This window comes from Centroberyx gerrardi, chromosome 24, assembly GCF_048128805.1.
Source record: "Centroberyx gerrardi isolate f3 chromosome 24, fCenGer3.hap1.cur.20231027, whole genome shotgun sequence".
NCBI classification, from domain to species: domain Eukaryota; kingdom Metazoa; phylum Chordata; class Actinopteri; order Beryciformes; family Berycidae; genus Centroberyx; species Centroberyx gerrardi.
The window spans coordinates 5,003,484-5,031,334 of NC_136020.1; the positions used below are offsets into that span (position 1 = coordinate 5,003,484).

Consider the following 27,851-nt stretch of genomic DNA (forward strand, 5'->3'; position numbering starts at 1 on the left):
CAGAGCCATCAAAGCCCGGGTCCCTAATCGGATACATGGGCTCTGCAAATGCAGCATGACTTTCAACATACAAGCTAGATCAAGACCACAGATATGCCGCTGATGTGGTCTGCTGGTCTATTTAATGCAGTGGTTCTCACAGTGGTTTCTGGGGTCACTAAGAGGTCCTTGGGGGGTTCTAGGGGGTTCCCAATAAAATGGGGAATTCACTGTAATTGAATTGAGTGTGTAGATGGTTCTACAATTCAATACTAAATCAACAACAACATAGCAGACCTCCATCTCTCTTTAATGTAATATCCCAGGTACAAATTAATGTCTGCTGCCCGGAAGATGCAAATTTTACTACCCCACTCGTCATTGTTTACCCTCCTTTTTATTTACCACTACATTACTGGCTAGGTAGGTAGACAGCATTAAAAATTAATGCCTGCTGCCTGGAAGGTATAATTCATTTTACAAGGCCACTCCACTACAGTTCAGGTAGTTAGCGAGGAACAGAACTGGAGTGGAAATTGATCCAAAATGGTAGCTAATGTGATAGTGTTAGAAAACCACCGTAGAGCTAGATATGAACTTGGGTCCTTAAAGATACAATATGCTTTTGTCCTTGAGGCAGAAAGTGTGTTCGTCCCGTCCTCCTCTCCCTCAGGTGGTCAAGTTCGCCCACCAGCACTTGTCACTCATCTTAATGAGCTGTCATCTAACCTTGAGACTGAGGTAACTACCAGCATCCATAAAGCCTCCACAGGTGTTCAACAAGCAGCCAATCTGCAATACAATAAGCAACGCTGATGTTCACCATGTTTTTGAGCGTTTAGCTTCACTGTTCTTTCTTTTCGTACTGTTTTGTCCCCAACATCACTGAAAGGGGATTTAGGCATGAACACACAGAGTCACAGACAAACACAGACTGATAATATATACTATATTTAATGGGAAAAAAGTTGCATATCGTTGTTTTAAAGCAATCCCTTTGGATGAAAGTAGATTTTCATCTGGGAGAAAAGGGGAAGGAAAGAGGGACACAGAGAAAGCAAAAGGAATGCCCATGCTCACAAAAATAATATCAACGCTGCTTTAATGCCAAATAGCAGTCAGAAACTCACTTGCAGCATTTAGCCTTCATCAGCCTTGCTATTGTACATTTAAAAAGCATTGAAACTAATTTTTGTGAGTGTGAATACTGTCAGGCTTCTGAGAAAAGGTGTTGAGCTTTCAGTCCCTTTGTTTAATGAAACAAACAGCACACATGAGTAAAATGCAGCTTTGTGACTGGATGTGTGTGAAGATCAGCTGCTGATATCATTGATCCGGTTTGTTTACTTTTCTGATTTGGGCTTCATTAAAACAGTGCCATTACCATGGTAACAGGCGCACCATGCCATAATTCTCGATTATTGGCTGATAGATTGTTGCTGGTGATGTATCCAGGAGTCAGGCATGAGGCAGTACCGAGATGAACACGTAATATGTTTAGCTCTGGCAGAGAGGCCCTCAGGCAAGTCCACAACGATGTTACAGCAAACCTGTAAGCTGACCACCATATCAGATAGTCTCTGGGTAACTGCTCAACATAAATGGTACAGCAATAGCATCATTTGATTCACTAATCCCATTTTGTTGCTTCCCTGATGAAGTCATCAATAGGCACTGAGCAGCAGAGTTGTAGTTATACAAACATAATCTCATTGGTTGAGTTAAATGTCAATGGGCGGAGCCAAAGAACCACAGTTTTTCAGGGCACTTCTTCGCCTTGAAGGGCAAAATTTCAATAAAAATACATAAGGAATTACTTCTTTTTTTTCATTCATTCATGACCATGGCATTCATGATCTTGGAAAGTATGTATTATATCAACATATCAACTAAATCAAAAATCTTAAACATCATATAAAACTAACACTGTCCATTGAAACCAAGGCAAATGAATTGTTTTGGGCAGCATGATGGCTCCTCCTGTATTCTATAATATGGGGAACACAGGCTCAGCGCACATAAGAGTGAAGGTCAGGGTGCATCGGCCTGTCAGACAAGCCTGGTCATGGTATGTTAGTGTGTCTGACTGCAGTGTTTCAGGCTGCTGCGCCTTGTTTGTCTAGCTCTCAACACCGGTGCGACCCCACCATGGAAAACATGTCTCATCCTTAACTTGATTACCCAGACGGCCCCGGGCCACAAGGGGCCACAAGGGGCAACTTATCTAGTGTATCCAGTGAGTGTTTTGAGTATGTGCTTGTGTTACAGAGCGAGTGAAGTACTGAGAGATTGATTGATTGAGAGAGAGAGAGAGAGAGAGAGAGAGAGAGAGAGAGAGAGAGAGAGAGAGATGAACCTCTTAGGACAGCCTTCAGAAGCAGTCTGCTGTCACCTAGTGGTATTAAACACACACAGCCCCTTGCCTGTCCTAAAGCTCAGCAGACACACGCCACCTGCAATGAACAATATTTGCAAATCAATTGACAAATCATCTCAATCATTCATCAATCATCTGCTGTTGAGTTTTTCTTTGTGACAGAAGAGGCTGTGTAAGTCTCCGGAACTGGGACAATGCTGAATTCCATGGCTCTAAACTGAGTTGCAGGTTTCATGCAGCATCACTAGATGGCAGAACAGGTTTTGTCTGCCCCAGCATCTCTCACATCCAAGCTCTGGAGATTTACATCTGCTTACCTGCATAAGATTAATAGGAACCGATAGGCTTCGAATGACTTATCTGAGGAGCGTCCTACTGGTTAAGCTGCTGATCACACAGTCAGACTGTTGCAGGTTCAAATCTGGTTCACAGCCTTTGTTGCATGTCATCATATCTCTTCCTTATCCCATTTTCAGAATGCCATGTCTGCAGGTTTTCCATTCCAACCAATCACTACAGCAGCTCATTCCACCTAAAGTGACTGTTTTATGACCGTGTCTCTCACAAAGTGGATGCTCAGTGTTAGAATGAATATAGTTGGTAGGTGTTAGTAGGTGTTGTGGTCTGGATGAAATGGTCGTAGAAGGTGGATAGAATTTAATATTTAGTAAAAATTGAAGGGAAATGGAGGGGAGGTTTGGGGTCTTAAGCCAGTTGTTCTTAACCCTAACAAACTATAGTAATCCTATAATCAATTTTAGAAGGATATACAAATATCACAGCAAAACTATAAGTCATTTTATGAATATTACAGTAAATATTATAGAGGTATAAGAGACAAAAATATATAAAATACTATAAACTCACTATTGAGTAACACAGATAGGACTATAAACCCTAATAGGAATGTTGTAGGAATACAGTGTTACTATAGGAAATCAAAAATACCATAGAATAAGGTCATTATAAACCACGGACACAACACACACAGATAGCCTAGGCTACTATAAGGAATATTATAGGAATATTATAGTGATTTTTCGCGAGGGGTTTTAATTCCTAATTTGTGTGAAGCTCCACGATCATCGCCCATTCAGCTGCTGGAGAGTCTGTGATTCAGTGGTCATATCAGCTGTCAATCCCGTCACTGATTCCGCCCCCCGCCCAGTCACACCCATTTTCTCACCGGCATTTCATCTGGACTCGTATTACTATTTTTTCCCCCCTCATCATTATTACTCCCATCCGCTATGGTGTCTGGGTTGCGTGTGTGAAAGGTTACCACGGGGTGAAGATACATCAAACACCGAGCCTTAACCGGGGAGTGTGTGTGTATGTGTGTGTGGTCCGTTGCGTGCTACCTAGTGGTGGGCGTGTGCCCGGTCCTCCCTGCAAACCGGTGCATGTGTGTATGTGTGTGCGTGGGTGTGATTGCATGTTTGCACGCTGCCGCTCCTCGACTGAGCTGAAGACAGAGGACACCTGATTTTGATTTTGATTTTTAAATCTACAACAGTTATTTTTTCTCCATGCAATGGCTTTCGTGGGTCCTTGCGGCGGTCACGAGTGGGTAATTTCTCACTGACTGTGTGTGATTCAGGCGCGTCCCCCCCCCCCCCACCCCCCCACCCCTTGCGTGGAGGTGCGGGGCCACTACTGTGTTGTTGCGGCACTGGATGGATTTACCTAGTATGTTTGTAACTGAAGCCTCGGGCGGTGTAGACGCGCGGAAAGGAGGGAAATAAAAAAAAAAAAATAAGGGGGATTTTCTACCTGGTTTTGTTGATCGATCACCTCTACTGTGGCGACATGTCAAACTCAAACAAAAGCAAGAAGGACAAAGAAATCCTCGCTGAATACGAGAGCCAAGTGAAAGGTAAGAATATCATCATTATTATTATGATTATTATTATTAGAATGATTATTACTGGTGTTAACCCAGTGGCCATCTGGAAGGCATTGCATAGTCACACCCACCTTTACTCACCTATACACACACACAAGCGCACAAACCAGCTATAAACACACACTTTGACACACTCACACACACACACACACACACACACACACACACACACCTGCCTGCCAGCATCCACTACCCAGTGCCTATGCAGCTGAATTCAGCCCAGCAGACCTCGTTTACCAGTGTGTGTGTATGGGAGCTGACACCTCACCATGAGACGTCAGTATTTTCTGGGTTCATCCTGAGTGCTGCACGGCGCCCGAGGGGGGTGGAGGAGGAGGACGGGGGGGTGGGGGGGTAGTAGGGGAGGAAGAGGAGGATGGGGATGGGTTGGGGCGATGAGGGGGTGCAGGGGGGTGCGAGGGGGGCGGGGGGTGGTCTGCGGAGCCCTTGATCTCTCTCAGCCATGTGTAAGAGCGGGGTGTGTGTGTTTGCCAGCGACGGCGTGCCCACAGTCAAGTGGGTTCCACCGGCTGCCTGTCTCAAGACCTCCGGCTAGTGTGTCCTCCACTCTCTCTCTCTCTCTCTCTCTCTCTCTCTCTCTCTCTCTAATGAGCAACATCTCCGGCCCGTCTGGGAGTATCCAGCCGCTCTATTGGTATTCCTCTGAGGCTGTGACTGCAGCAGGCTCCCCTGTGTGTGTGTGTGTGTGTGTGTGTGTGTGTGTGCGTGTGTGTGTGTGTGTGTGTGTGTAGCCTGAGCCCCCCCCCCCCCCCCCCGATCCGTGCGTGACTTCCCGAGGTGTGATGAGGATGATGATGATGGGGACACATGGAGATGATGATGATGTTGATGATGATGGAGATGATGATGATGATGGGACGCCATCACGTCTGCCAAACTCGACCGACGGCTGCCATGGTTACGGTGACCGTGGGACACCCCCCTCCACCCCGTCACCCCCCTCTCTCAGCGCCATGGTTACCGTCACCCCCATACCGATGCCTCAGGGGTGTGGAGTGTGTGTGTGTGCGTGTGTGTGTGTGTGTGTGAGTCAAATGGCCTTTTCAAACCGCAGCTCTAATCGGTGTCTGTGTCTGTGCCACATCTGCCAACATCGGGCCCCTCGTCACATCGTCTGAACATACGCTCCCTTTTTCCTGGCTGTGTGTGTGTGTCGTCTTAAAAGTCTCACCTGCTAGAGACCTGCGGGCTCCACTGGAATGCCTAACCACTCAAAATGGCTGACCTTTTACTATTGCAATGAAGAGCGCTACATGCTTCGGACTCTTATCCGGCTGCAAATGCCAGCGAAGAGAGGAGATTGCGCCTGTACGTCGTTTTTACCCCGTTACGTTTTCCCCAGTTTTGGGGTTTTTTCCAACGGGAAGTTGACGCGCCGAGAGACGAGGCCTTTCATCCTGCTCTCTCTCTCTCCTCTACAGTCTTTCGGCTCGGTCTCTCTCCTCTCCACATGGCTGTTCACACTTGTTCTTACATACTCAGTTGTCACCTACGCCCACACCATCGCTTAGCTTCTAAAAAGGAAGAGCTCTCACTATTCGCCCCGAAAGGCGCACCACCTCGCCGTGGGCAGATATTAAAGGCGATGACGGAAACGGAGGAATGTGTGTGTGTGTGTGTGTGTGTGTGTGTCTACGCTACGGCGGATACCTTCCTGATCGGCACATGCACGCTGCTTTTTTTTTTCCGTTCACAGATACAGGCAGAGGCTTCATTCAGGAGGGCGAGTTCTCTCCTCCTCTTCTTTTTGCACGCACAATTACTCTCTCTCCTGCTTCCCTCTCCCTCATCCTTCACCCTGCTGTGCTCTTTCTGTCAGTGTAGCACACTGTGTGACAGACTTTTCCCCGGTCCTCTTCCGTATGGGGCATGCGCACACACATACACACAAACACACACACACACACACACAATGAATCGACACAGAGACTTTGAGTGATTAGATTTAATGGAGAGTAGTGGAGAGCATTACAGCCCCCAAGTGTGTGTCTGTTTATGCGTGTGTGTGTCTGTGTGCATACATGCCTATATGTGTGTGTGTGTGTGTGTGTGTGCGTGCATGCGGTCCTTGCTCTGGCAGGCGGCCAAAACACACTCGGGGATGCCCTGCATTGTAATGACCACTCGGCTAAAGCCCAGCTCCTCCGCTGGCCCTCTGCGTCCTATCGCCTCTTGGCAGGAGCTGAACGTATAGATCTGCATTGTAACTATGTGCCTTCCAAGTCTGCCTCCCCTCTCTGGCTCCTGATTGGTCGATGCAGTAGGTGGTGTGTAATGTATACACAGGAGGTGGCCGCTCTCTCGCGATGAGGTGGGGTGCATCCGCTGAGGTGAGCTTGTGCACAAGGTAGCACAGAGATTACGCATAGTGCTGACAATACATATTTGTATGCTCGATAATGCTCGAACCGGCTCCCCGATCCCGGCTTCCCCCACGGTCCGTCACCCCTCCACGGTGCGTGTGACATCCGCCTCGGTCTGAACGGGCGGAGATGAGGATCGTCCTCGCCTAATGAGAAATGCAAATTGCAAGGAAAAGAAAAAAAGGGCTCTGCAGGGGGAGAGCAGATAGGAGAGCGAGGGAGAGACGGAGGGGAAGAGGCAGAGATGAAGCGCTCCATGAGTGTTTGCTCTGCTGCAGCTCTGTGTGTTTTTTCTGCCTGCGTCTGCATGTAGGTGATTACTGACCTCACATCTGCATACCTGCAAGACGGAGGGATGGAGGGAAATGAGAGAGAGAAAAAAACGAGGGAGGGAGGTGAAGAAATAGTGAGAGAGCACAGAATGAAGTGGGTGATGGTGACTCTTCGCTGAGTAAATGTTTTAGAGGGCTGTATCACAGGCCAGGATCAGAGTGTGTGTGTGTGTGTTCCTTAATGATTATCCAGCGGTACTCTGCCCTTGTGTCCTTGGACCTGGTCGCCATGGCAACGGCCACCTCCGAAGACAGCATGAGCTTCCTGTTCCTGTTGAAGTGGTGACATCACATCACACACACACACACACACACACACACGGGCGTGCTCGCGACGAAAGCACACGTAGGGAAGGTCAGGATAAGATGGGTGTGAAGAATGATTCTGAACCAGTGAAGGATAATTAATGAATTAGTCACCTGCTTCATCACAAGCTGAAAGCAAAGACTCCCTCCGCCAGGCTGAGAGACGTGGAGGATGGAAGGAAGGGGAATGGAAGGAACCCAGTCATCTGCAAAGAACAGATGCATCTTGTAAAAGAAAATTGCACAGTAATTGAAAATTGTACAGCGCTGACACGCAATACGAACTGTTAGGGTGAGAGATTGATTCCCCTCTCTTTCAGCCGTCTTTCCCGCCTTCTCCTGTCAACTATCAAAAGTGGAAATGCCAAAAATCCGATCACCTGTCAATCAAACAGTGTGGCAAATCTTTTTCCTTGGATTCTCTGTTGATGAAGTTTCTGTAGGTGGCGCACTTTTCTTTGTCTGTTCAGCCATGGTGGCTATCACTGCTCATGCTAACTACCCAGTTCTTCTTCTGTTTATTCCAAATAAACTAGAAACGTAAAACGCATCACTTCTTGTGTACCAGAGGATTTTTCCCGGGAAAAAGCTACCAGACACCAGGTGTTCAGAACAGCAAATGGAAACGCTTTCATGACCTGGATATAGGTTGAATCACTATTGTGTTATAGCAATTTGCGATAGAGATACAGCAAAATTGACATTTATTGATATGAAATTGACTTTCATACAGTTTCATACTGTGACCTTCCACAGTTCAGACGCCATGACCCCGAATGTTTACCATTCCCCCAGCGAAAAAAACCGAAACGAACCCCTGGGGTGCTTTGAGAAACCTGCAGCGTATTGATTTCTTCATGAAACGAATCGATCCTCTGCGCCAGGTAGACGCTCTGCATATACTCTCGCCTCATCGGAGCGTTTTGCCACATTGTGCTGTGAGTGTAGCCGCTCTGATCAAAGATGGGTGAGCGCTGTAGCCGGGGTGCTGCGGGGACACCGGGGGAGGCTTCGAGGAACGAGAAGCGCTTCACACATCAAACGCTAAAACGCAGCAGACGTCCTCCTTTCACGTTCAATTCACTCTGATCCAAGCCGAGGAGATCCATTGACGAGGCGAGATATAATCTTATTCTGCCAAACGTGATTTTTTTCATATGAAGTATTATATGCTTCGTACACACACACACACTCTCTACTCTTTCTCCTCCCCTCCCTCTCTCCCTCTCTCTCCCACTGTCTCTAATCTCTTATAATTACTGATGACGAAGGCTGTCCATTTTTCTCTTAGAAGTCACCTTGGACTTGAACATCCTCTGACTGCAGTAACATTAAGTAACACACACACACACACATACACAAATACACACACACTGAGTCCTACAGTCTGCATGGTAATGCATGGCTGCATGCTTCACTGGTTGTGCTGTTTCAGAGCGCTGGATCTATCTGCAGCAGGAGGGAGAGGAGAGCACTAGGAGAGAATACACAATGATAACCCCCACCTCTCTCTCTCTCTCTCTCTCTCTCTCTCTCTCTCCTCATTTATTCCTCTCTCTGTGCCGCTCACTCTGTCTTTTGCTGTCTATCCACACTGCCTCATCCTTTCCTCTGTTTTCTCACATTTTCTCTTATTTGTATGGCACCAACTCTTTCCCTCTCGCTCTCTCTCTCTCTCTCTCTCTCTCTCCTTCACTGTCTTGTGTCTCTCGCTCTCTCACACACACACACACACACCAATCCCCGGGGGACCCTATCCACTCCACTACCTGTTGTCTTGGCAACCACACACTGTGTGTGAACCATGTGACGAGGAAGGTGAAGACAAGAGCTCAGATCTGCCGCATCGACACGCATGCACACACCCGCGCGTGTGCACACGCACAGACACAAACACATACACACACACACACACACAGAGACACACACACAGTTTCACCGATACGGTTCATAGAGATCCCCATAGAATACTGCCATGGCCTTTAGTCTCAGCAAGTCTTTGCAACTCATCCATTATTGTGTTTCTGTGTGTGTGTGTGTGTGTGTGTGTGTGTGTATGTGTGTGTTTTTATACCAGTATATAAGTATATTTGCTGCTCACTCGGTTGATTCTGGCATGGTTTTTGCCAGTTAGCTTTCTAATTCAAAATGGCTGCTATTTCATGTTGTTCCCATATACTGTTAAAGTAATAATCCACAGCATTTTGATATAAATGAATGTCAGTTTTGCTACTCTAATGACTGACTGACATAACAATCTTCATCAACAGAGACTCCAAGTAAAAAGACACCACAGATTGGAGTTCTAGTTATACAAACATCTTGGAGGCAGAGCTGCTCTGGAAGCAGAAATAATCTCATTGGTTGAGAAAATCTCAGTGGGCGGAGCCAAAGAACCTCAGTTTTTAAGAGCGCAAGTTAGCTAACTAGCAAATGTTAATTGCAAAGAAGAAACTCGGGTCAAAATAGAAATAAAAATATAAATGACAAAGACTTCTTTTTTGTCACCATGACATTCATGATGTTGGAAGGTCAGCAGCTAGCTAACTAGCTTACCTAGATAGCTGTAGGCTAGTATGGCTAGTTTGAACTTGGAAGGTCAGCTAGGCTAACTAGCTAACCTAGATTCATAATATTAGCTTCCTCCTCTCTTACCTCTTGCCTTTTTCACTGGGCTTCAGTCTAATGTTACTTAGCCAGAAAACTGTGGTTCTTTGTCTCCACCCATTGAGGTTTAACTCAACCAATGAGATTATTTCTGCCTCCAGAGCAGCTCTGCCTCTGAGAAATGTTTGTATAACTAAAACTACAATCAACAGAAACACCGCATCAATGACTGCTTAGCACCAAAGATGTCACCAAAAAAAAAAAACGAGAAACGTTGCTAATGGATTTGAGAGATTACAGTGCAATAATTATAATATTATTTCAATATTTTTGCTGTTGTATGTACACAAAGTAGCCAATGTGTCTAATGTACATCTTCCATCTGTGTGTTTATGCATGTTCGTGTGTTTATGCATGTTTGTGTGTATTTGTGTGTGTGTGTGTGTGTGTAGATGTGCGGGCCCAGTTGGTTGAGCAGCAGCGATGTCTGGAGCAGCAGACAGAGATGCGGGTCCAGCTGCTCCAGGACCTGCAGGACTTCTTCAGGAAGAAGGCCGAGATTGAAACAGAATATTCCAGGAACCTGGAGAAGCTGGCCGAGAGGTTCATGGCCAAGACCCGCAGCACTAAAGACCATCAGCAATACAAGTAAGGAGGATGTGTGTGTGTGTGTGTGTGGGGGGGGGGGGGGTCGTATGTTTGTTTGTAAGCATGCACACACTTAATTCACTGGGATTAATGTCTACTTCACCTAAATTAACGTCTTCATAGAATAGTAAGTGTAATTGTTTATGCAGGGGGTATAATTGGCAGTAATTGGTCATGCTGTGTGTGTGTGTGTAGGTGTGTGTGTGTGTGGGTGTGTGTGGGGTTTATGCTTGCGTTCTTGTGCTTGCATTTGTGTGTGTTTGCATGCGTGTGTGTGTACAGTACATATGAGGGTTTTATGCTTGTGTACTCATGCTTTTGCATGCATATGTGCATGTTTGCATGAGCGTGTGTTTGTGTGTGTGTGCTGTGTGTGTATGTTTAACCTATTCCTATCTCTCTCTCTCTTCCAGAAAGGATCAGAACCTGCTGTCTCCAGTGAACTGCTGGTACCTGCTGCTAAACCAGGTAGATCGTGTGTGTGTGTGTTTGCTTTCGTGAGAGCATATTTTAATAGGGAGTGTGTAAACATCAAAGCCTTCATTTCCTCCAAATCTCTCTCTCTCTCTCTCTCTCTCTCTCTCTCTCTCTCTCTCTCCCTCTCTCCCAGGTGAGGAGGGAGAGTAAGGACCATGCCACCCTCAGCGACCTCTACTTGAACAACGTCATCACCCGCCTCACCCACATCAGCGAGGACTCGGCCCGCCTGCTGAAGAGGGTGAGCCAGACCATAACAGACGCAGATCATTTTGGATTCAGAGCTGATATATTCAATTTCTTTAAATTAGACCAGTTTCATACCAAATGTTCAGTGTTTCCCCTCAGAACTGTATTCTTGTCAGGGTGGAAAAGCCTCTGAAACAGCATTTAGTCCATCATGTGACACTAAAACTAAAACAATCCACACATATAAGACTGTTGGCTATATGCAAAATGCACCTACAATATTGTCCACTTCCTCGTATCCCATTTCTCCTCTGCCTTTAGAGCAGTGGCAGCCGCCCCTGACCATGCATACAGTAATGGTTTGTGAAGTCAAGCATGCACTCCGGCTACACGAGGGAAGAGGGAAGACGGAAAATCTAATAAATCCTTTCATTTTCTTTACATGTGTAATTTGTAGCCCAAGAAAAAAAAAGCCCTACTTCATGAATGTGTAATTACAAAGCTTCCGAACATCAGTATGCTGCCGGGATTCAGCGCAGATCACAGGGGAAAATGGTTTTCCGATAGGACCGAAGTGGGGGAGTCGTCATTTTGGGCAGAACTCTAGTTACCGTAGGCTTGTTTTTTTTTTTTTTTCATACGGCTTCTTTAAGTATGGGAGAGGAGGTGTATTAAAGGGAGTTGATTCTAATGAAAAGTAAAGTCTATATTCCCCGGAGCTCTGTTGGGGCCGCCTTGGAGTTTAGCAAATTAAACACACACGCACGCGCGCACACACACACACACACACACACACACACACGCCTCCAAGTTTAGCTCGGCGCGTTCATTATTAATCTCTGTTCCGGCTCGTCTTTTATTCATGCTAACTAAAGTGCAGAGGGTGCTGGGAGCGATGTGCTGTACGGCCTAAAACTCTGACACGCTCAGAAGAACGGATGATGCCGGACCATCGCCGAGAGCCTGGGAGGAGACGGGCAGCTGGCTCAGTGGCCATGACAACGCCGACAGCCCCGTGGCCATGGCGACGGGCTCAGCTGATCTTTCCTCAGCGGGCGCTATGGGAACAGGATTCATCCATTCTGGGATTCCACAGTCATTTAGCATAATGCAATATTAATGCGGCACCGCGCTGCCACATAACTCCTTCCCAAAGCGGCCGGGCCTGTTTAATGCATGAGACAGGCATTCGGTTTGTGCGCAGGCGGCGGAGCTCAGGAGTCGGGCACGGTTCGTTTCATTTAGGAATTCATTTGTTTGTGTGTGGCTTTATCCATTTATTTATCCGGCTTGATTGATCAGCAGGGCTTATTCACATTGAAGTCCTGTCTGATTGGGAACTTCTATGGGGTTTTGCCTGCTTTCTGCGCAGGAGTGCTATAACTTTCTCTTTCCCTCTCCTCCTCTCCACCTTTTTCTCCCACTTTCAGAGTAAAGAGATCACCTTTCAGCTGCAGGAGGACCTGATGAAGCTTCTGAATGAGCTTTACACCGTAAGTGACTAAGTAAACTTCGGCTTTAATACCAGAAGGGCCAGTGGATTTTGGGAGTCTAAAGAAGGCCAACACACCCTCAATTGAAATCTGATTTGTACATAAAGTGGATCATGGAGAAGTCATGAAGGGACATTTTGAAAGCTGCAATATCTCAGTTCTAAAAGCCATCAATTGCATAAATTGCCATAAATTTGATCCTGAGCATTTTCAAATCTGGGATTCCTCATTGCTTCTTCTCTGTATCCTTAGTTTCTACCTTCCAAGTCAAAGTGAGCACCATCATGAAGCTATGTTCTTTCTCAGATGATATTTAGCAGGTCTGCCAGGAGCCATGAAGGAGAAAAGTTGCTGATTATTGGCCGGCTAATGTCAAGGTTTATTTTAGCTGCGAGTGCCGGCCTTAAAAGCCTCTTGTCTAAATAAGTAAAGACTGGAAATCAGCTCAGAGTGGACCTGATAACCTTGAGGAATACAAAAAAACAGTAGGCCAAGATAATCCCGGCTGCAGTGTAATGTTTGCTTTTCAGTGTTTATGCCCCGTCTTGATCAGAGATCTATTGTGGGCTGTGGTTACCTAGGTGATGAAGACGTACCACATGTACCACGCGGAGACGATCAACGCGGAAACCAAGCTGAGGGACGCGGAGCGCCAAGAGGGGCGCGTCAAGGGCGTGACGGGGACGTCCGGAGGGGTGGAGCCTGTGTTCGGCCTGCGAATAGAGGAGCGCCACCAGAGACGCAACGCCGCGCGCAAGATGGAGAAGATGAGGGAGAAGGTACGGAAACCAAGAAGGGACATCCCTGGGAATTCCGGGAATACATTCTAGCCAAATTCCTGGTTATATTCTCCGCTTTTCATCTCCTCTTTCTCTCTTTCTCTTCCCATCAGAGGAAGGCTAAGTACTCAGAGAATAAACTGAAGACTCTAAAAGCCAGGAATGAGTACCTGCTGACGCTGGAGGCGACCAACGCCTCTGTGTTCAAATACTACATCCATGATCTGCCTGATATTATAGACGTGAGTACACAGATGCACACAGACTGATTGTCATTAGGGCTTCGTCCAATATGGGTGTTTGAATGCCAATACAGAGATTTTTGGATTAATATTTTGTGGAGTATAATTAAATTTGACCATTGTCATGCCAAAAAAATCCAAGAAATTACAATAATTTAATGTTTCCTGTGTAGAATTTTATGCTTGTCAGGGTGGAAAAGCCTCTAAAACAGCATTTAGACCATAGGACACTAAAACTCTCCATTGAAAGCCATTCATTAAAGGTTTTGCAGTCTGATGAAAATGTAAAATCATATCCTCACCTCCATCATATCATCAGTGGACAACAATGTCAGATAGATCGTCAAACTGATCTGTCTGACCCCAATTCCTACACTGTGAAAAAAAGTATTCAAGTATGCATTTATTATTCCTTATTTCCCACCAATATAATGACTCCTCTTGTATTCCCTCTCTCCCCCCCTCCATCTCAGTGCTGTGACCTAGGGTACCACTCCAGTCTGAGCCGAGCGCTGAGGACCTACCTGTCGGCCGAGCTGAGCCTGGAGGCGTCCAGGAGGGCGGGGCTGGAGGTGCTGGAGGGGGCCGTGGAAGGCCTGGACCCGGCCCGCGACAGGCAGCGTCTGCTGGGCCTCTACCCCACCGCCTTCTGCCCCCCCTCGCGCTTCAGCTTCCAGGCCCACATGGGCGACACAGTCAGTACATTGTGCACTGCGGTGTGTTTGCGCGCATACCAGGGTTTCCGCAGGCTCAGGGAATTACAGGAATATGTGGAATTTTGGAGAGATGTGTTCCAGGCAGGGGAAGTCAGGGAATGTGATGAATTCTCTGGGGAAGTGAGGGAATATCTGGGAATTTTAAAAGAAAAGAGCAGAATGTATTTTGCAGCTTGTTTGACACATTTATTGCATTAGAAGGTGATTTTCAGCTGTTTTAATATATTGTATAACATAGTATATTTAAATGACAACAGTCTTAAAGATATTAACACACGTTTATTCTAGCATATGCAAGTTTTTCCCCCTCTGGACTGTAATTGGCTGATTGTCTTGCTGTTTGTCCCTCTTCCTGTCAGGTGACCCAGATTGCTGCCCAACCACAAGTCCAGGCTGAGCTCACACTCCGCCTTACACAGCTCCAGACCCGCCTGGCCTCTCTAAAGATAGAGAACGAGGAGGTGAGACACACACACTCACTCACACACACACACATACTCAGTGTGCAGAAACACCACGGCAATGAGCGCTGAGCAAATAAAAGACAAATAAAATAAAATAAAGAAAACGAGAACTTTGCAGATTACCAATTAAAATGTATATGACAGTCAAAGTTATGATATGGTAATTTAGATGGAAGTGAATGGGGTGATAAAGTAGCAGATGTACTCGCTAAAAATAAACTTCTGTCATCTGAAAGCAACTTCTACACACGCTTCTTGTCATGCTGTAGAGTGCAAAGTGTTGTGGAGCAGATTGGAGAGTGTGTGGTGCGCAGAGAGGGCAGCTGTTAACTCACCCTGAAGGGCATAAAAATGCTGATAGAGTGTGGATTAATGAGCTGCATCTGCACGTCTCAGCAGCATACAAATACACACACACACACACACACACACACACTCACTCGCTGAGCACAGACAAGCATGCCCTGATTATCATATACAAATAAAAACACTTTTACGCCCATCATCCTCACTGTAAATACAAACACACTTTGCATACGTAGTGTACATAAACATCGACGTTGCACTTACACACATACGGCTCATCAAGCACTTTGGAAGTGAAACTCCACCCTAAAACAAGCAATTACAAATTCATGATTCATCATTTTCAACTCATGAGTCATAAAGTCTTGTTTAGTTTGGAGATTTAAATCTTTCCCAAAGGTATAAACTAGAGAATCAATACTCTTAATAGTTTTGACACTTTCTTCAGCTTATCATTTGATAACAAATTTGAACACTGACAGTATGGAAGGTGATTTTCTGGTTCTACACTGGTGGCACTATTATGTAATGTGTTAGGGTGTTCAATCAAGCACTCATGTAACACTACAAAGTCAGCCTTCCATACATTGTTAATAGAGCTGAAACATCGGGTTCCGGAAGTAAATCTCCCATTCATTTTCCCATAGGCAAGTTGATTATTATCCACATTGTTTTAACAGTGTGAGGTAGACTTACCATGAGCTACCAGCTAACGACTAGAAGCCATCAGTCTGTCTGATTTCATCTTTGTGTTTTTTATTCCTGAATTCCTTGTGAAATACTACACTACCCACAAGCTTTAGCTCCTCCATGGTTTCACTGTCAGACAGGATGTCTTTGTTTGAGCATGAGGAGAAGTAATTACGATTATATTATTATATCATCATTTAGTATCAGTGTTGAAAATGCGGGAAAAGGAATCAATGACATCTCTCACAATGCTATATGGGATGAGTAGTTAATTTCCCTTTTAAAAAACGTTATGTAGCCTACACAGTCTTGTACCATGTTGTTATCATTGCTGGTTAATTTGGTTCAAAGCTTAAAACTCTTTATATCGGGATTTTATGGAATGTCTATGGAGAAAATGAATATGAAATTTACTTGTGGAAAACGGGAGCGGCCATGTTTCAGCTCTATGAAGCATCTCCATAAAGTGTCTCTTGATGATATGACAGATTCTTGGTTCTAGCTTGGGGAGAAAGTTGGTCATGTTCACAAACCGTAACCATGTTTTCGAGTGTGCCGCTCCAAACCCTTGACGCTGAGTCCGGTCCTGTCCCCTGCCAGGTGAAGAAGACCTGGGGTGCCACCCTGACCACCCTGCAGGACATGACGGTGCTGGACGACTACGACGTCTCCCAGAGCTTCACCCACAGCCCGTCCTCGGAGTCAGTCAAGTCCAGCGTGTCGGACGGCTACTTGAACAAGCCCAGCCTGACCAAGAGGAGGGCCAACCAGCAAGAGACGGAGCTCTTCTACTTCACCGTGAGAACACACCGGCACGTACAAGTGTAGACGAGCATATTACGGACTGCATTTCTACATTTTTGACGTATTTTCTCCTCCTCAGAAATTCCGTGAGTATCTGGAAGGCAGTAATCTCATCTCCAAACTCCAAGCCAAACATGATATACTGAAGAAAGCCATAGCAGAGGGTAAGACATGTCTTTCTCTTTCTGTCGCTCTCTCTCTTCTCTTTATGTATAGTACAGAATTCACTGCTGCCTGCCTTTCTGAAGCTTGCCTTGTTTCTGTATTTATAGGGTATAAGGCCGACATGCTGACTACCAGGTGAGACATAGAGTATGTTTTTTGTTGCAGTACAAAAGTGTTACTTTCCTTCCCACCACTTCCATTTTGAACTCTAAAATCCATGTAACCGAGACACTCCTCTCTCTCCTCTTTCTACTCGGTAGTCGTGGGCGGAAGAACTCCCATAGCAAGCACCAGGTAGTGTTTCCCCACTATCAGGCTGATGTTTTGTGTGTGTGTGTGTCTGTGGGTGTGGTAATAGCTGACTGAATATTGTGTATCTCTCTGTAATGTTTATAGGACTCAACTAAAGCCATACCTTTGCTTGTGGAGAGCTGCATTCGCTACATCAACCTGCACGGTGAGTTAAACTTGCTAGCTTTCAGTTGACATCCTTTTGTTAAAGGAATACACCAAGTTTTTGGGAGATTGTCCTGTTGGTCAACTTACCAGTTAAGTGATGAGGACATAGACACCAAAATCATTCATGTGTCAATGTAGCTCATTGGCTCTGGTGCTCCATGCTAACACTTTAGCATATGTTGAGTGAGAGTAGGCCACTAGCATTATGCAAAGTAAGAAGATTGACCTTTTAGTAAAATTAAAAGTTGCTTGTGGTTTCTATAATATGGCCTGTAGATTCATAAAATGAAATATAATTAACTCAATATTGCTGTTGTAGCCAGATTTATCTTTGGAACTATTTCAGGTGAGCAACCACGTATTCATCCGCTGCGTAGTGATTTGTAGCCGTAGGCATACATAGTCTCCCATCACCCACCATGTTCACCTCCCATGGAAATAGGAAAGTAGTCTCTGCTAGTTTAAAACAGTATGTTCATTTTGTGTCATATTTCAAGTAAATTGTATCTCATATACAAAATTGCCAGACTTGGCTGCATATTGTTTAAGGTTACTTACCATTTAGCTGCTACAAGCTCTTGTTTTCTCACTTTTGAGATAATTCTAGTAGCCTACTATAACATAGTGTATGCTAAAGTGTTAGCATGGGGCACTGGAGCTAACGATCTACTGGGGACACATTCATGATTTTGGGGTCTATGTTCTCATGCCTTAACAGGTAAGATGACCAATGGGACAATGTACCAAAAAAGCTTGTACCTCGTCTTTTGAGTCAGTGGATTCAGATATTAGTGAATGATGAAAGTGTAAATTTCAAAGGGTGAATCTAGGGAACAAAATGGAAGCATTTAATTTGTGCGTACCTCGGTTAAGCATACAACTTTACACTCATACACACACTCACACACACACACCCCTCTGTTCCCAACAGGTCTCCAGCATCAAGGCATATTCCGGGTGTCAGGGTCACAAGTGGAGGTTAACGACATCAAGAACTCCTTTGAGAGAGGTGAGAGGTCAACTGGAAAATCTCCTTAAGGTCACATCATTGTCAGCCTCTTGTGGGTCGCAAGACAATTAACTTAGTTTGTCTCTCGTCTAGGTAACGACCCACTGATTGACGAGGAGAGCAACCATGACATCAACTCGGTGGCTGGCGTGTTGAAGCTCTACTTCAGGGGGTTGGAGAATCCCCTGTTCCCCAAGGACAGGTTTAACGACCTCATTTCCTGCGTCCGTAAGTGGCACTTCTTCTTCAGTGTTGATGGGTAGCAATGCTTTTTAATGGAGATGTGTTTGTTTGTGGTGTGTGTTACGGTTCGACCGATATGGCGTTTTGAAGGCCGATACTGATATTTTTGGACTGAAGTCGCCGATAGCTGATATTTTGTGCCACCATTTTGTGCAGATATTCAATATGTTTAAATTTGACCATTTTCATGCCAAAAAATTACAGGTATTCAGTGAAATTCTTTGGGTTAACATCTCCTTAAAACAGGATGACTCACCCCACCTATTGAAGGGTAGGGAAACCATGGGATACATTAGGCCTCTAAATGAAGAATTAATTCACAAAAAAACATAATTGAACAGTTAAATGAGTAAAGTAAATGTATAAAAAAGTAACATTTCATTACAGCTTTTACAGACTGTTTTCATGAAGCTGTGGTCAGGGAGGAACCTCCATCGTATCAGAGGTGGACGACATGATCGGCTGATATCTGATATGTAATGAAAGGCCAATATCGGCCTGATATACTGGCAAACCAATATATCGGTGTAACCCTAGCGTGTGTATGTGTGTTTCTACCAGAGGGAGTTCTGCCAAGATCTTCTTCCACCTGACAATTGTGTGTTGCTTAAACCGCCCTTATCACTTGGCATAACACTTGCTTCAACCTGAGTCTAAAATGTGACCCATAACAATTGCACTACTTTCATTGGTACATAAGCTGCTATCGTCAACACTGCCTGGTTGCGGAAATAAAAAATGAATCCCTGATTGCTCTATCCATCTCCCACCCACACCCACCCCCTTTCCTTCTCCAATTTCTTTGCCTTTGTCTCTCTTTCGCGTCTCTTTGTGCTTCTGTATCTCACACTCATACACTCTATTCCACAGAGGAGATAGGGAGCCAGCTTCTCTCTGTTGCGCAGGCTGGTATTTCAGGATGTGTCACTGTTACAGACACCTTGTGATATCTTGGGGAAAGATGACAGCTTGTGTGTGTGTGTCTGTGTGTGTGTTTCTTGCCGCAGGTATAGAGAACTTGTATGACAGAGCACAATGTATCCGTAAGATCCTGCTGGGCGTCCCAAGGGCGACGCTGGTGGTGATGCGTTACCTGTTCGCCTTCCTCAACCAGTGAGTGTCCACTTACACAAAACCACAAATCCAGGCCGAGCAAGTACGATCTCTCGTTAGCCGGCTGAATACCACTCACGGCCCTATTCTCCACTTTTTCCCCGAGCACTTGTCCCCTCTCCCACGCAGCGTTAAAGCCGAGGATTGTTCAGGAGAGGGCAGAAATTCGCTTGGTGTGAGGCGGGTTAGAAGTGCACACTCCGAGGATGGAGAGTTGATGAAGCCGAGCTGATTTCATCTCCGCAGCCTCTCAAACAAATATAGAATGAGAGAGCGAGGGATGGAGAGGAGGGAGGTGTGAGCAGGAGGGAGGGAAAAAAAGTGTGATGTGCAGGTGTGATGTACCAGCTGAATGTATTTGTGTGCATTTATTAGCAGGGTTATGAAGTGGATTCAGCGTTAGTGTTATTTGTGCAGCTAAAACCAGAAGTTACACTGTCAAGGGGAGTCATGAGATTTCATTTTGATCAGTATTTCACTTCCAGGTCCTGCGATGACTAGTGGCAACCTTCACCCAGAGCCACAGATAGAAACAGGATGTTGCAAATTTTAGTTGTAGCAATGTTAAAGGTGCTATGTGTAGCGTTTTAACATCAATGAATCATTACTATATTAATTTTGAGACATTAGTATAATTACTGTAAACAAACAAGACCATCACTGAGAAGATTGGCAGCCTCTACCAGCCTCTGCACTACATTTTACATTGTGTGCCAGTGGGTCGGATTTGGCGGGAAATCTGCTGGGTTGCTTTACAGCACAAAACAGGAAGAGGGCGCTGTTCTTCCAGAGCAAACAGCTAAAGATTTCAGAGTTTCTGGCGATCCAGATGGTGGAAGGAGTGAAAGGCCGATGGAAAAATCACTTCCAACATGTTTATCCTCTTCAGTAAAGACAATGACGTCAGGAAGGGGGAAGGGGGGACAAGAAGCAAGGGGGTTTATGGGAAATGCAATCTTAATTTTGTTTACCTCTAGCACTAACAAGGTCTCATTTGTTTACAGTGATTATACCAAGGCATCACAATTAATTTGACAGTGATAAATGCAACACAAAGCACCTTTAACCCCACAGCTATCTTTCACAGCTGTTGCTAACTCATTTGAGATTTTATACCAGTTGAACTTTACAATGGAGCGCATCCTAACATGTTCAGGTTATTGGCATCATTGCATTTTATTTTTACTTAGAGCCAATTCTAGTTCTAGAGAAGGATGAGCAACATCACGTTTATAGTAAAATCCCTTTTACTTTTTGCGCAGCCTATCCCAGTACAGCGACGAGAACATGATGGATGCTGGGAACCTGGCCATCGTGTTCGGCCCCACTCTCCTGCCCACACCCGACACCCTGGACCAGGTCGCCTGCCAGGCGCATGTGAATGAGGTCGTCAAAACAGTCATCCTCCACCATGACAACATCTTCCCAGACACCAAGGAGCTCCCCGGGCCTGTTTATGAGAAGTGCATGACTGGAGACCAGTACTGGTGAGAAGCACACAGATCATCACGTGGGAGGAGAAGCACTTAGTCATTCATATTCATTCACGTTCATTCATATTCATTTATTTCATTATTCACTAATCGTATTCAGCCTATTACAGCATCATTCTCTTTCGTAGCCTTTTTCCCCACTTTACACCACGTTTATAGGCTGATGAGGATTTAGGGGAAAAGCTACTGGGAGACGTAAAGGTTATCAAGGAAGCACCTAAAACCGGAAGGCGACTCCTCTCATGTGTGCAAAACTCTCTCTAAGAGTCAGACCTGGCACCTACCTATGTGTTGCATTCCTCTCTCCTTGCGGCGGTAATAAACAGGAAACGTTTGCTATCCCAAAAAAAAAAAAAAACAGCTGTGAAATAGCTGCTGGAGCTGTATTGTCACATAGACTTAGACTCTGTTAGTAGCCTTGTCTCCATCTGTGCATGTATCCTGCTTCCTTTGTTCACATACGGTGTTCAATGGACAGTGTGCCTATCCACTGCTGACTGTAGCTCTCCCTCTCCTCTCCTCCCTCCCTCCCTCCCTCCCTCCTCTCCTCTTCCCCGCAGCGAGAGTCCGTTCAGCGAGCCGGGAGCGCTGGAGGAGGCCGAACCCGACGGCGGCACCGAGACCCAGACCAGCGAGGAGGGTAGGCGCGACCCCTGACCTTCACACACACAAGCGCCCAGCGGGCTCCCTCTCCCATCGCGCTCCGTCCCCTCGGTCTCCCCGGCGGAGAGCGGTTGCCATGGCAACAGCAGCCATGGAGACCGCCCCCCCATCCTCACCCCACCCTCTCTCTCTCTCTCTCTCTCTCTCTCTCTCTCTCTTCCTTCCTCTTCTTCTCTCTCTGTGTGGGGCAGGAGGGAGGTGGGGGAGTGAATTGATAGAAGAGACTTAAGCCCTTGGTGTTTTCTTTTATATATATATATATATATATATAGTCCCATGCTGTTTTCTCATTGGTTGAGCTTGGGGGAGACAATGCCTCAGAGACAGGTGATTGACAGGTTCAGGTTCACCTCTATTTTCACTTCTGGCTCTCGTCTTTATCTCCTCTTCCTCTCTCTCTCGCTCTCTCTCTCTCCCTCCCAGAGGGCGAGGCGGTGGAGGCGGTGGCGAGGTTCGACTACGTGGGCCGGTCGGGCCGGGAGCTCTCCTTTAAGAAGGGAGCGTCCCTGCAGCTGTTCCAGCGCGCGTCACACGACTGGTGGGAGGGGCGTCACAACGGCACCCACGGCCTGGTGCCTCACCAGTACATCATGGTGAAGGACAGGCGAGTGCACGGCTGAAGATGCTTTACACACACACACACCACACCAGGGTTATCATAGTTTGGGATTTTTCATGAGGTTTTATATGTAGTTTTACATTTTTATTTCAATTTCAGTTTAGTTTTAGTTTGTTTTCAATGTGGGTTTTAGTTGTTATTTTTCACAAATGGTTAGTTTTAATTTGGTTTTTATTTAGTTTCCATTCAAATTTTAGTATTTTGGTAGGGGTGGTATTTTTTAAAGGTATAATGATAGTAGTTCAGAACAGGTCTTTTGTATATGTTTGCAATGGGTATAGTGTAATATGAACAATAAATCATAAATTATTTTTAAAATGTATTTACATACATTTTTCAATTAGCGTTCTCCGCTCAAAATTCACTGTCCTTTTTGACCTTCACATAAACAAAAAGACCAAAACTAAAAAACATTTCACGTATATTTGTATTTTATTATAGTTTTAAAAGTAGACAAGTTTTAGTTCAATTTTAATTTTTTTTTATTTTTATTTTTATTTCAGTTTGCAAGTGTTTTTTACCACTTAGTTTCCATCCTAGTTTTAGTTTAGTATAATAACCTTAACACACACTCACATGCTCAAGCACATACACATACAATCCCTACTGTAAGTCTGCAGAATATTCATAAAGCCAGCATTGTCAGTGATACCATTCAGAAACTCAACTATTTTCTAAGTCAAGTGGTTATGAAACAAACCATTTGCTAAGACAACAGCCCCACTTAAGTCCTTGTTAACTTCCTGAGTGGCCCATTTGATCCATTGACGAGTTGCGGTGATGGATTTGTTGCTCACTGGATTGCACACCTTGTTGATTAATGGACTTATTGACCGAGGGAGTCACTAACCACTTGCCATTGATCGATCAGTTAATTGATAATTGGTCTGTTTTGTTAGTTCAGCTCTCCTGTTTCCAGAGGCTGTGTCGGTGATTTGTCCTGATTGGTCGGTTAGAGTCTGTGCTTGTCGTCCTAGGGCGGACGCCATGTCGGACACACTCAGTCAGAAAGCGGACAGCGACGGAGGAAGCAGCAGCACCGACGACAAGAGGTCCAGGAGCGAGCTGAGCTCCCCCACTGACATCAGACCGCCTGAGACCTATAACAGGTCTGTCATGTAAGACACCGTCCATCATCACAAGAGGTTAAAGGATAAGTCCACCCATTTTCCATCTAGTGCCTTCTCTCCCTTCTAAAAATTCCTGTGGATTTTTTCATGCCAGTATCAGAGAAGCAGTTATCATGTGACTTATTTCCTTAGCTCTAGATGCCATTCACTTTCTTTCAACTCCAAACTATATCAAAACCAAATTTCTGAGATGGCAAACTAAGTGTAGTGACATAATCCATGGAGGAGATGTGTCCTCACCCAATGAAGCATTAACAAAACATTTTTTGTGAATGAAAAGTAGTTGCTATCCAAATACATTTGGATGTTTTTGAATTGCTGCACACATTCACAACGCCCTCATTGGACAAAGGGGGTAAGAGGCGAAGGAACTAGGCAGAACACTGTAGCAGCACAGCTGTATCACTGCGACAAATTCAGAAAATAAAAATATAAAAAATACCTCTCCAAATGCTTGGCTAGTTTCAACCAAAACTCTCATCACGATCTTTGCTTACACGTTTTTGTTTATTTTGGATGTCCCGCCTCATTTCAAGCCTCTCAGCTGAGAAAGAGAGTTTTTCCACCTAGAAGTAGTTCCTATGAAATGGATTGGAATAAGGTGTTAGGTAAGCAAGCTTTACTCGTTGACATGTAAACTCACAAATCAGTCAGACCTAATGAAAATAAAAAGCTTGTTTCTTATCTGCTACAAGACCTATTTCAAATTTGAGAAAATAAAGGTCAAATGTAGGGCATCTATGAAATCCCTCTACAGGTTACAACATAAAAACACAGGAGAAATGGGCTTCACATTCACCATGGACTGAATCATGGTATCATCATCATCATCTATGGGCGAGTGTTAACTTCAGCTAATGTCTGCACCTCCTGTCGACAGCCACCGGAGGAAGCGAACCGACGGCTTGTTCCGCCGCCCCCTCGGCCGCTCCAACGACAGCCACTGCCACGGCAACGGGGGCGTGCTGGAGAGGAGCTCGCCGCCGGTGACGGGTCACTTCAGCCCCCGGGAGCTGCTGCTGGGACGGGGGCAGGGCTTGACTCCGCCCCTCGACAGCCCGGAGCGCCGCCGCCGCTCCGCCGCCGCCGTGACCATGACGGTAAGCCGGCACGACTCGCTGCGGAGGCCCGAGGACACGCCCATCCGCCGCTCCTGCAGCGGCCAGCACGGCTTCACCGACTCCCACCGCTCCAGAGCGCTGGACCCCGACACGCTGGCACAGGTACACACACACACACATGGATACAGTTATCACTTATCACTAGGCAAGATTTTCATGTAAAATCAGCCTAAATCACAAGGTGGGGCTGCAGCTAACTAACTGAGATGCTGTAGATTCTAGTGTTGGGGATGGACACTTCTCTGCCCACAGCAAGTGATGAATCAAAACTTAAAGCTCTGTGTAACTTTGGTAGGACCTTGGGTTGTGTATCTCCCTCCATGATAAAACCCAAAAATCAGTGATTCTCTGTTATCTGTTGCTCCGGTAGAGGAGACTGGAGAATTGTGTTTTTTTTCTCTCTCCATTCACTGCCATTGTATGGAGGAACAGTCTGAAAATCACTTCTAGCACATAGAATGCAACAAAGCAGATTCTGACAATATATAAAAAAACTGGTCATTCTGCTGAATTTTTGAAATGAACCAGTTTCTTTATGCTATTAAACCTTTCAGTTTGTAACACCGAAATTCGTCCGACTGGATTTCGGTGTTACACAAGAAAGCGATTCACTTCAAAACATTTCAGCATTCTGCTTTAAAATGCACTTCAGCATGTCTCTGTCCCTGCTGCTCTCTCCATGTCCTCCTCTTTTATTCCTCCCTCCTCCCTCCTCTCCCTGGCTGCAGGACATCGAGGAGACGGTGAGTGTGGCTCTGGGGGAGCTGCGGCAGCTGGAGCGGCAGGGCTGCAGGCCGGCGCCTGACGTGGTGCTGGACACTCTGGAGCAGGTGAAGAACGGCCCCGTCACCGCCTGCTCCTCCGAGTCCCCCAGCCCCCACAGCACCCCCAGCACCCCGGGCACGCCGGGAACCCCAGGCACCCCGGGGACTCCCGGCACCCCGGGCACCCCGAGTCCCCTCAGCCCGCTGAGCCCCATCAGCCCGCTGCCCGGACCTCCTCCCGGACCTCCCAGGCCGGCCAACCCCTCCCCGGACGCCCTGGGCTCTTTCAAGCCCGTGGCGGCCGCCCGTATGGGGGCTCCCCTGCGCCCCCCCGCCCTGAGGCCCAAACCCATGGTCCCGCCCAAGAGCAGCACCCCCCCTCTGCCCCCGCCGCTGGACAAATCTTGCACCATGTGAGCCAAACGAAGGCCGAAACGAGGCCGAATCAGGCCGACCCGGGCCAAAAATGGGCCAGAAGAGGAGATCAGGGTACTGCTTACTGTTTATAATCAACATGAGGGTAGAAATGGTAGGACAGACAAAAAGGGTTTTACTGTAGTAATAAAATATAATATATGACATGATCTATGATATGATATGCCATGATATTTATGTGTTGTCAGGTTGGTGTGTACTCTCTTGGTGTGTAGGAGTTTACTTTCTCCATGTATTGAAGCATTTATCAAAGGTTAGCTAAAAGAACTGCTGATAGGGAGGAGAGGTACAGGAACGAGCCGAGGCAGAGCATCCTGTCCTGTATAAGAGATCTAGGCAGACACATGGGGAGTGTAGTTTGGCTCCAGTAAAAATGTAGTTTCAGTGATGTGAACGTTGGCTGTACTGTCATAAAGATAGGCCCGCATTAGCCGAGGAGCCTATCGCGAAAGGCTGCTGTATTCTTAAATCTATTATGATTGGCTGCTGTATCTGTAAACGAGCGATTCGATTGGTTGACGCCACAGAGGGCGGACGCTGCAGAGTGAAGGCAACGACGGTTCACACAGTTTTGGGATGTCTGTGTGACTCTTAATTTGTTTTTTCTATTTCACTTGGTTCAGCTGCTACGCTCACTACGCCTCAAACCAAGCCTCTTGAGGTAGTCAGTGACAAAAAAACTCACGTTATTTAACCAATGTCCAGCTATTTAATGAATGTTTCCAGTATTTAACGACTGTTCAGCCATCTATTGAATGTTCAGTGAGTTGTTGTGATGGCATTAACACTCACTAAACTTAACAGCCTTCTTGTGTTCTGAGTAGACCCATACCCAGACCAGAGTTTCAAACAGGGTGCGACGGTTTAGTGCTGGGGGGGGGGGGGGGGGAGTTCGGAGCTTGGACAGAACTTTTTCTGGAATGGGGTGGGTGTATTTCTTTCCCATTTGTGTGTGTGTGTGCGCGTGTGTGCCCTGCCTGCCTGCCCTTGTTCTGTCCCCTTATAAGTGCAGAAGCACTAGAACAGTGATAGATGATTATTCATGCCTGCCTTGAGCGCCAGAACACGTGCAAGTTGGGGAAGCGTGTGTGTGTTGATGTAAAAAGCATGCCACTTAGTTGTGTGTGTGTGTGCGGAAATAACGGTTTACCTGCTTGTTACACTGAAGTCACTAGTTAACCTTAAATTCACAGTAAGCTAACAGGGTGGGGCTCTGTGTGTAAATGCCCAAAAACACTTGAACAGCACACTGAATGTGGCCTCCAACTGGGCTGGTAACTGATGCGAGTGTGATGAGCAATGGGATATGAGTCGCTGAGATGGGCTATGGATGCACATCTGTGTGTGTGTGTGTGCGTGTATATGTGAAAGTGCCTTTTTTTATCCTTGTCTTTTTTGGGGAGTTGTGAATCCACTCACGCATGTCCTGAACGAAGAGCAGCAGCACTCCGAATGAAATAATCATAAAGTGTTTAGTAGATTACTGAATTATGAATTCTAGCGTTAACCCATTGTGACATTGCACTTTGATGTATAGGATTGTGTACTTGGCATGTAGCATCATAACATGTTGGTGCATTTTAAATTAAAAGGGAGGTTTCTTTGAATGTGTTTGATAATAAAGGAAATGGTTTCGTCCGTTAGTGTTGCTGTATTTGAAAAACTGAGCTTCCTAAAGATGAGCTCATATAGCCAAATGGATTGTATCGATGTGTTGTATTTATATTATAAATAAACCTGAATAAATTAGCATTCAATCGTAAACTGATTGGGCCTTTTTTTAAGTGAACGAGTGCATACTAAAGGTTTGTGGTTGACTCTACACTCCACTCTTTCTTGATCACACACAAAGTCTTCACTAAACCACTAGAAGCATTCTGTTAGTGTCTGTTAGTAAATAGCCATCACACACACCTCATTCACTGGTCACGCCTGTAT

At 45.8% G+C, this 27,851-nt stretch overlaps 1 protein-coding gene across 3 annotated transcripts; it reads left to right on the forward strand.

Annotated features, from left to right (window-relative positions):
- The first annotated feature begins 4,165 nt into the window (after window positions 1-4,165).
- srgap1b (SLIT-ROBO Rho GTPase activating protein 1b) lies at window positions 4,166-25,895 on the forward strand. 3 transcript variants are annotated; one of them, XM_071920525.2, is made up of 24 exons: window positions 4,166-4,232; window positions 10,344-10,539; window positions 10,953-11,007; window positions 11,150-11,257; window positions 12,636-12,698; window positions 13,280-13,477; window positions 13,591-13,719; window positions 14,193-14,414; window positions 14,795-14,896; window positions 16,496-16,693; window positions 16,779-16,863; window positions 16,972-16,999; window positions 17,125-17,158; window positions 17,261-17,321; window positions 18,255-18,332; window positions 18,426-18,560; window positions 19,583-19,688; window positions 20,951-21,175; window positions 21,742-21,821; window positions 22,268-22,448; window positions 23,441-23,572; window positions 24,474-24,816; window positions 25,443-25,579; window positions 25,670-25,895. In XM_071920525.2, exons 1-24 carry the CDS (start codon window positions 4,166-4,168, stop codon window positions 25,893-25,895), a joined length of 3,189 nt encoding a protein of 1,062 aa, XP_071776626.2. The 3 variants fall into 3 exon arrangements, with proteins under 3 accessions (XP_071776626.2, XP_071776624.2, XP_071776625.2); XM_071920523.2 differs by having other exon boundaries at window positions 23,441-23,581; window positions 25,443-25,895; XM_071920524.2 differs by having other exon boundaries at window positions 25,443-25,895.
- Window positions 25,896-27,851: the final 1,956 nt, after the last annotated feature.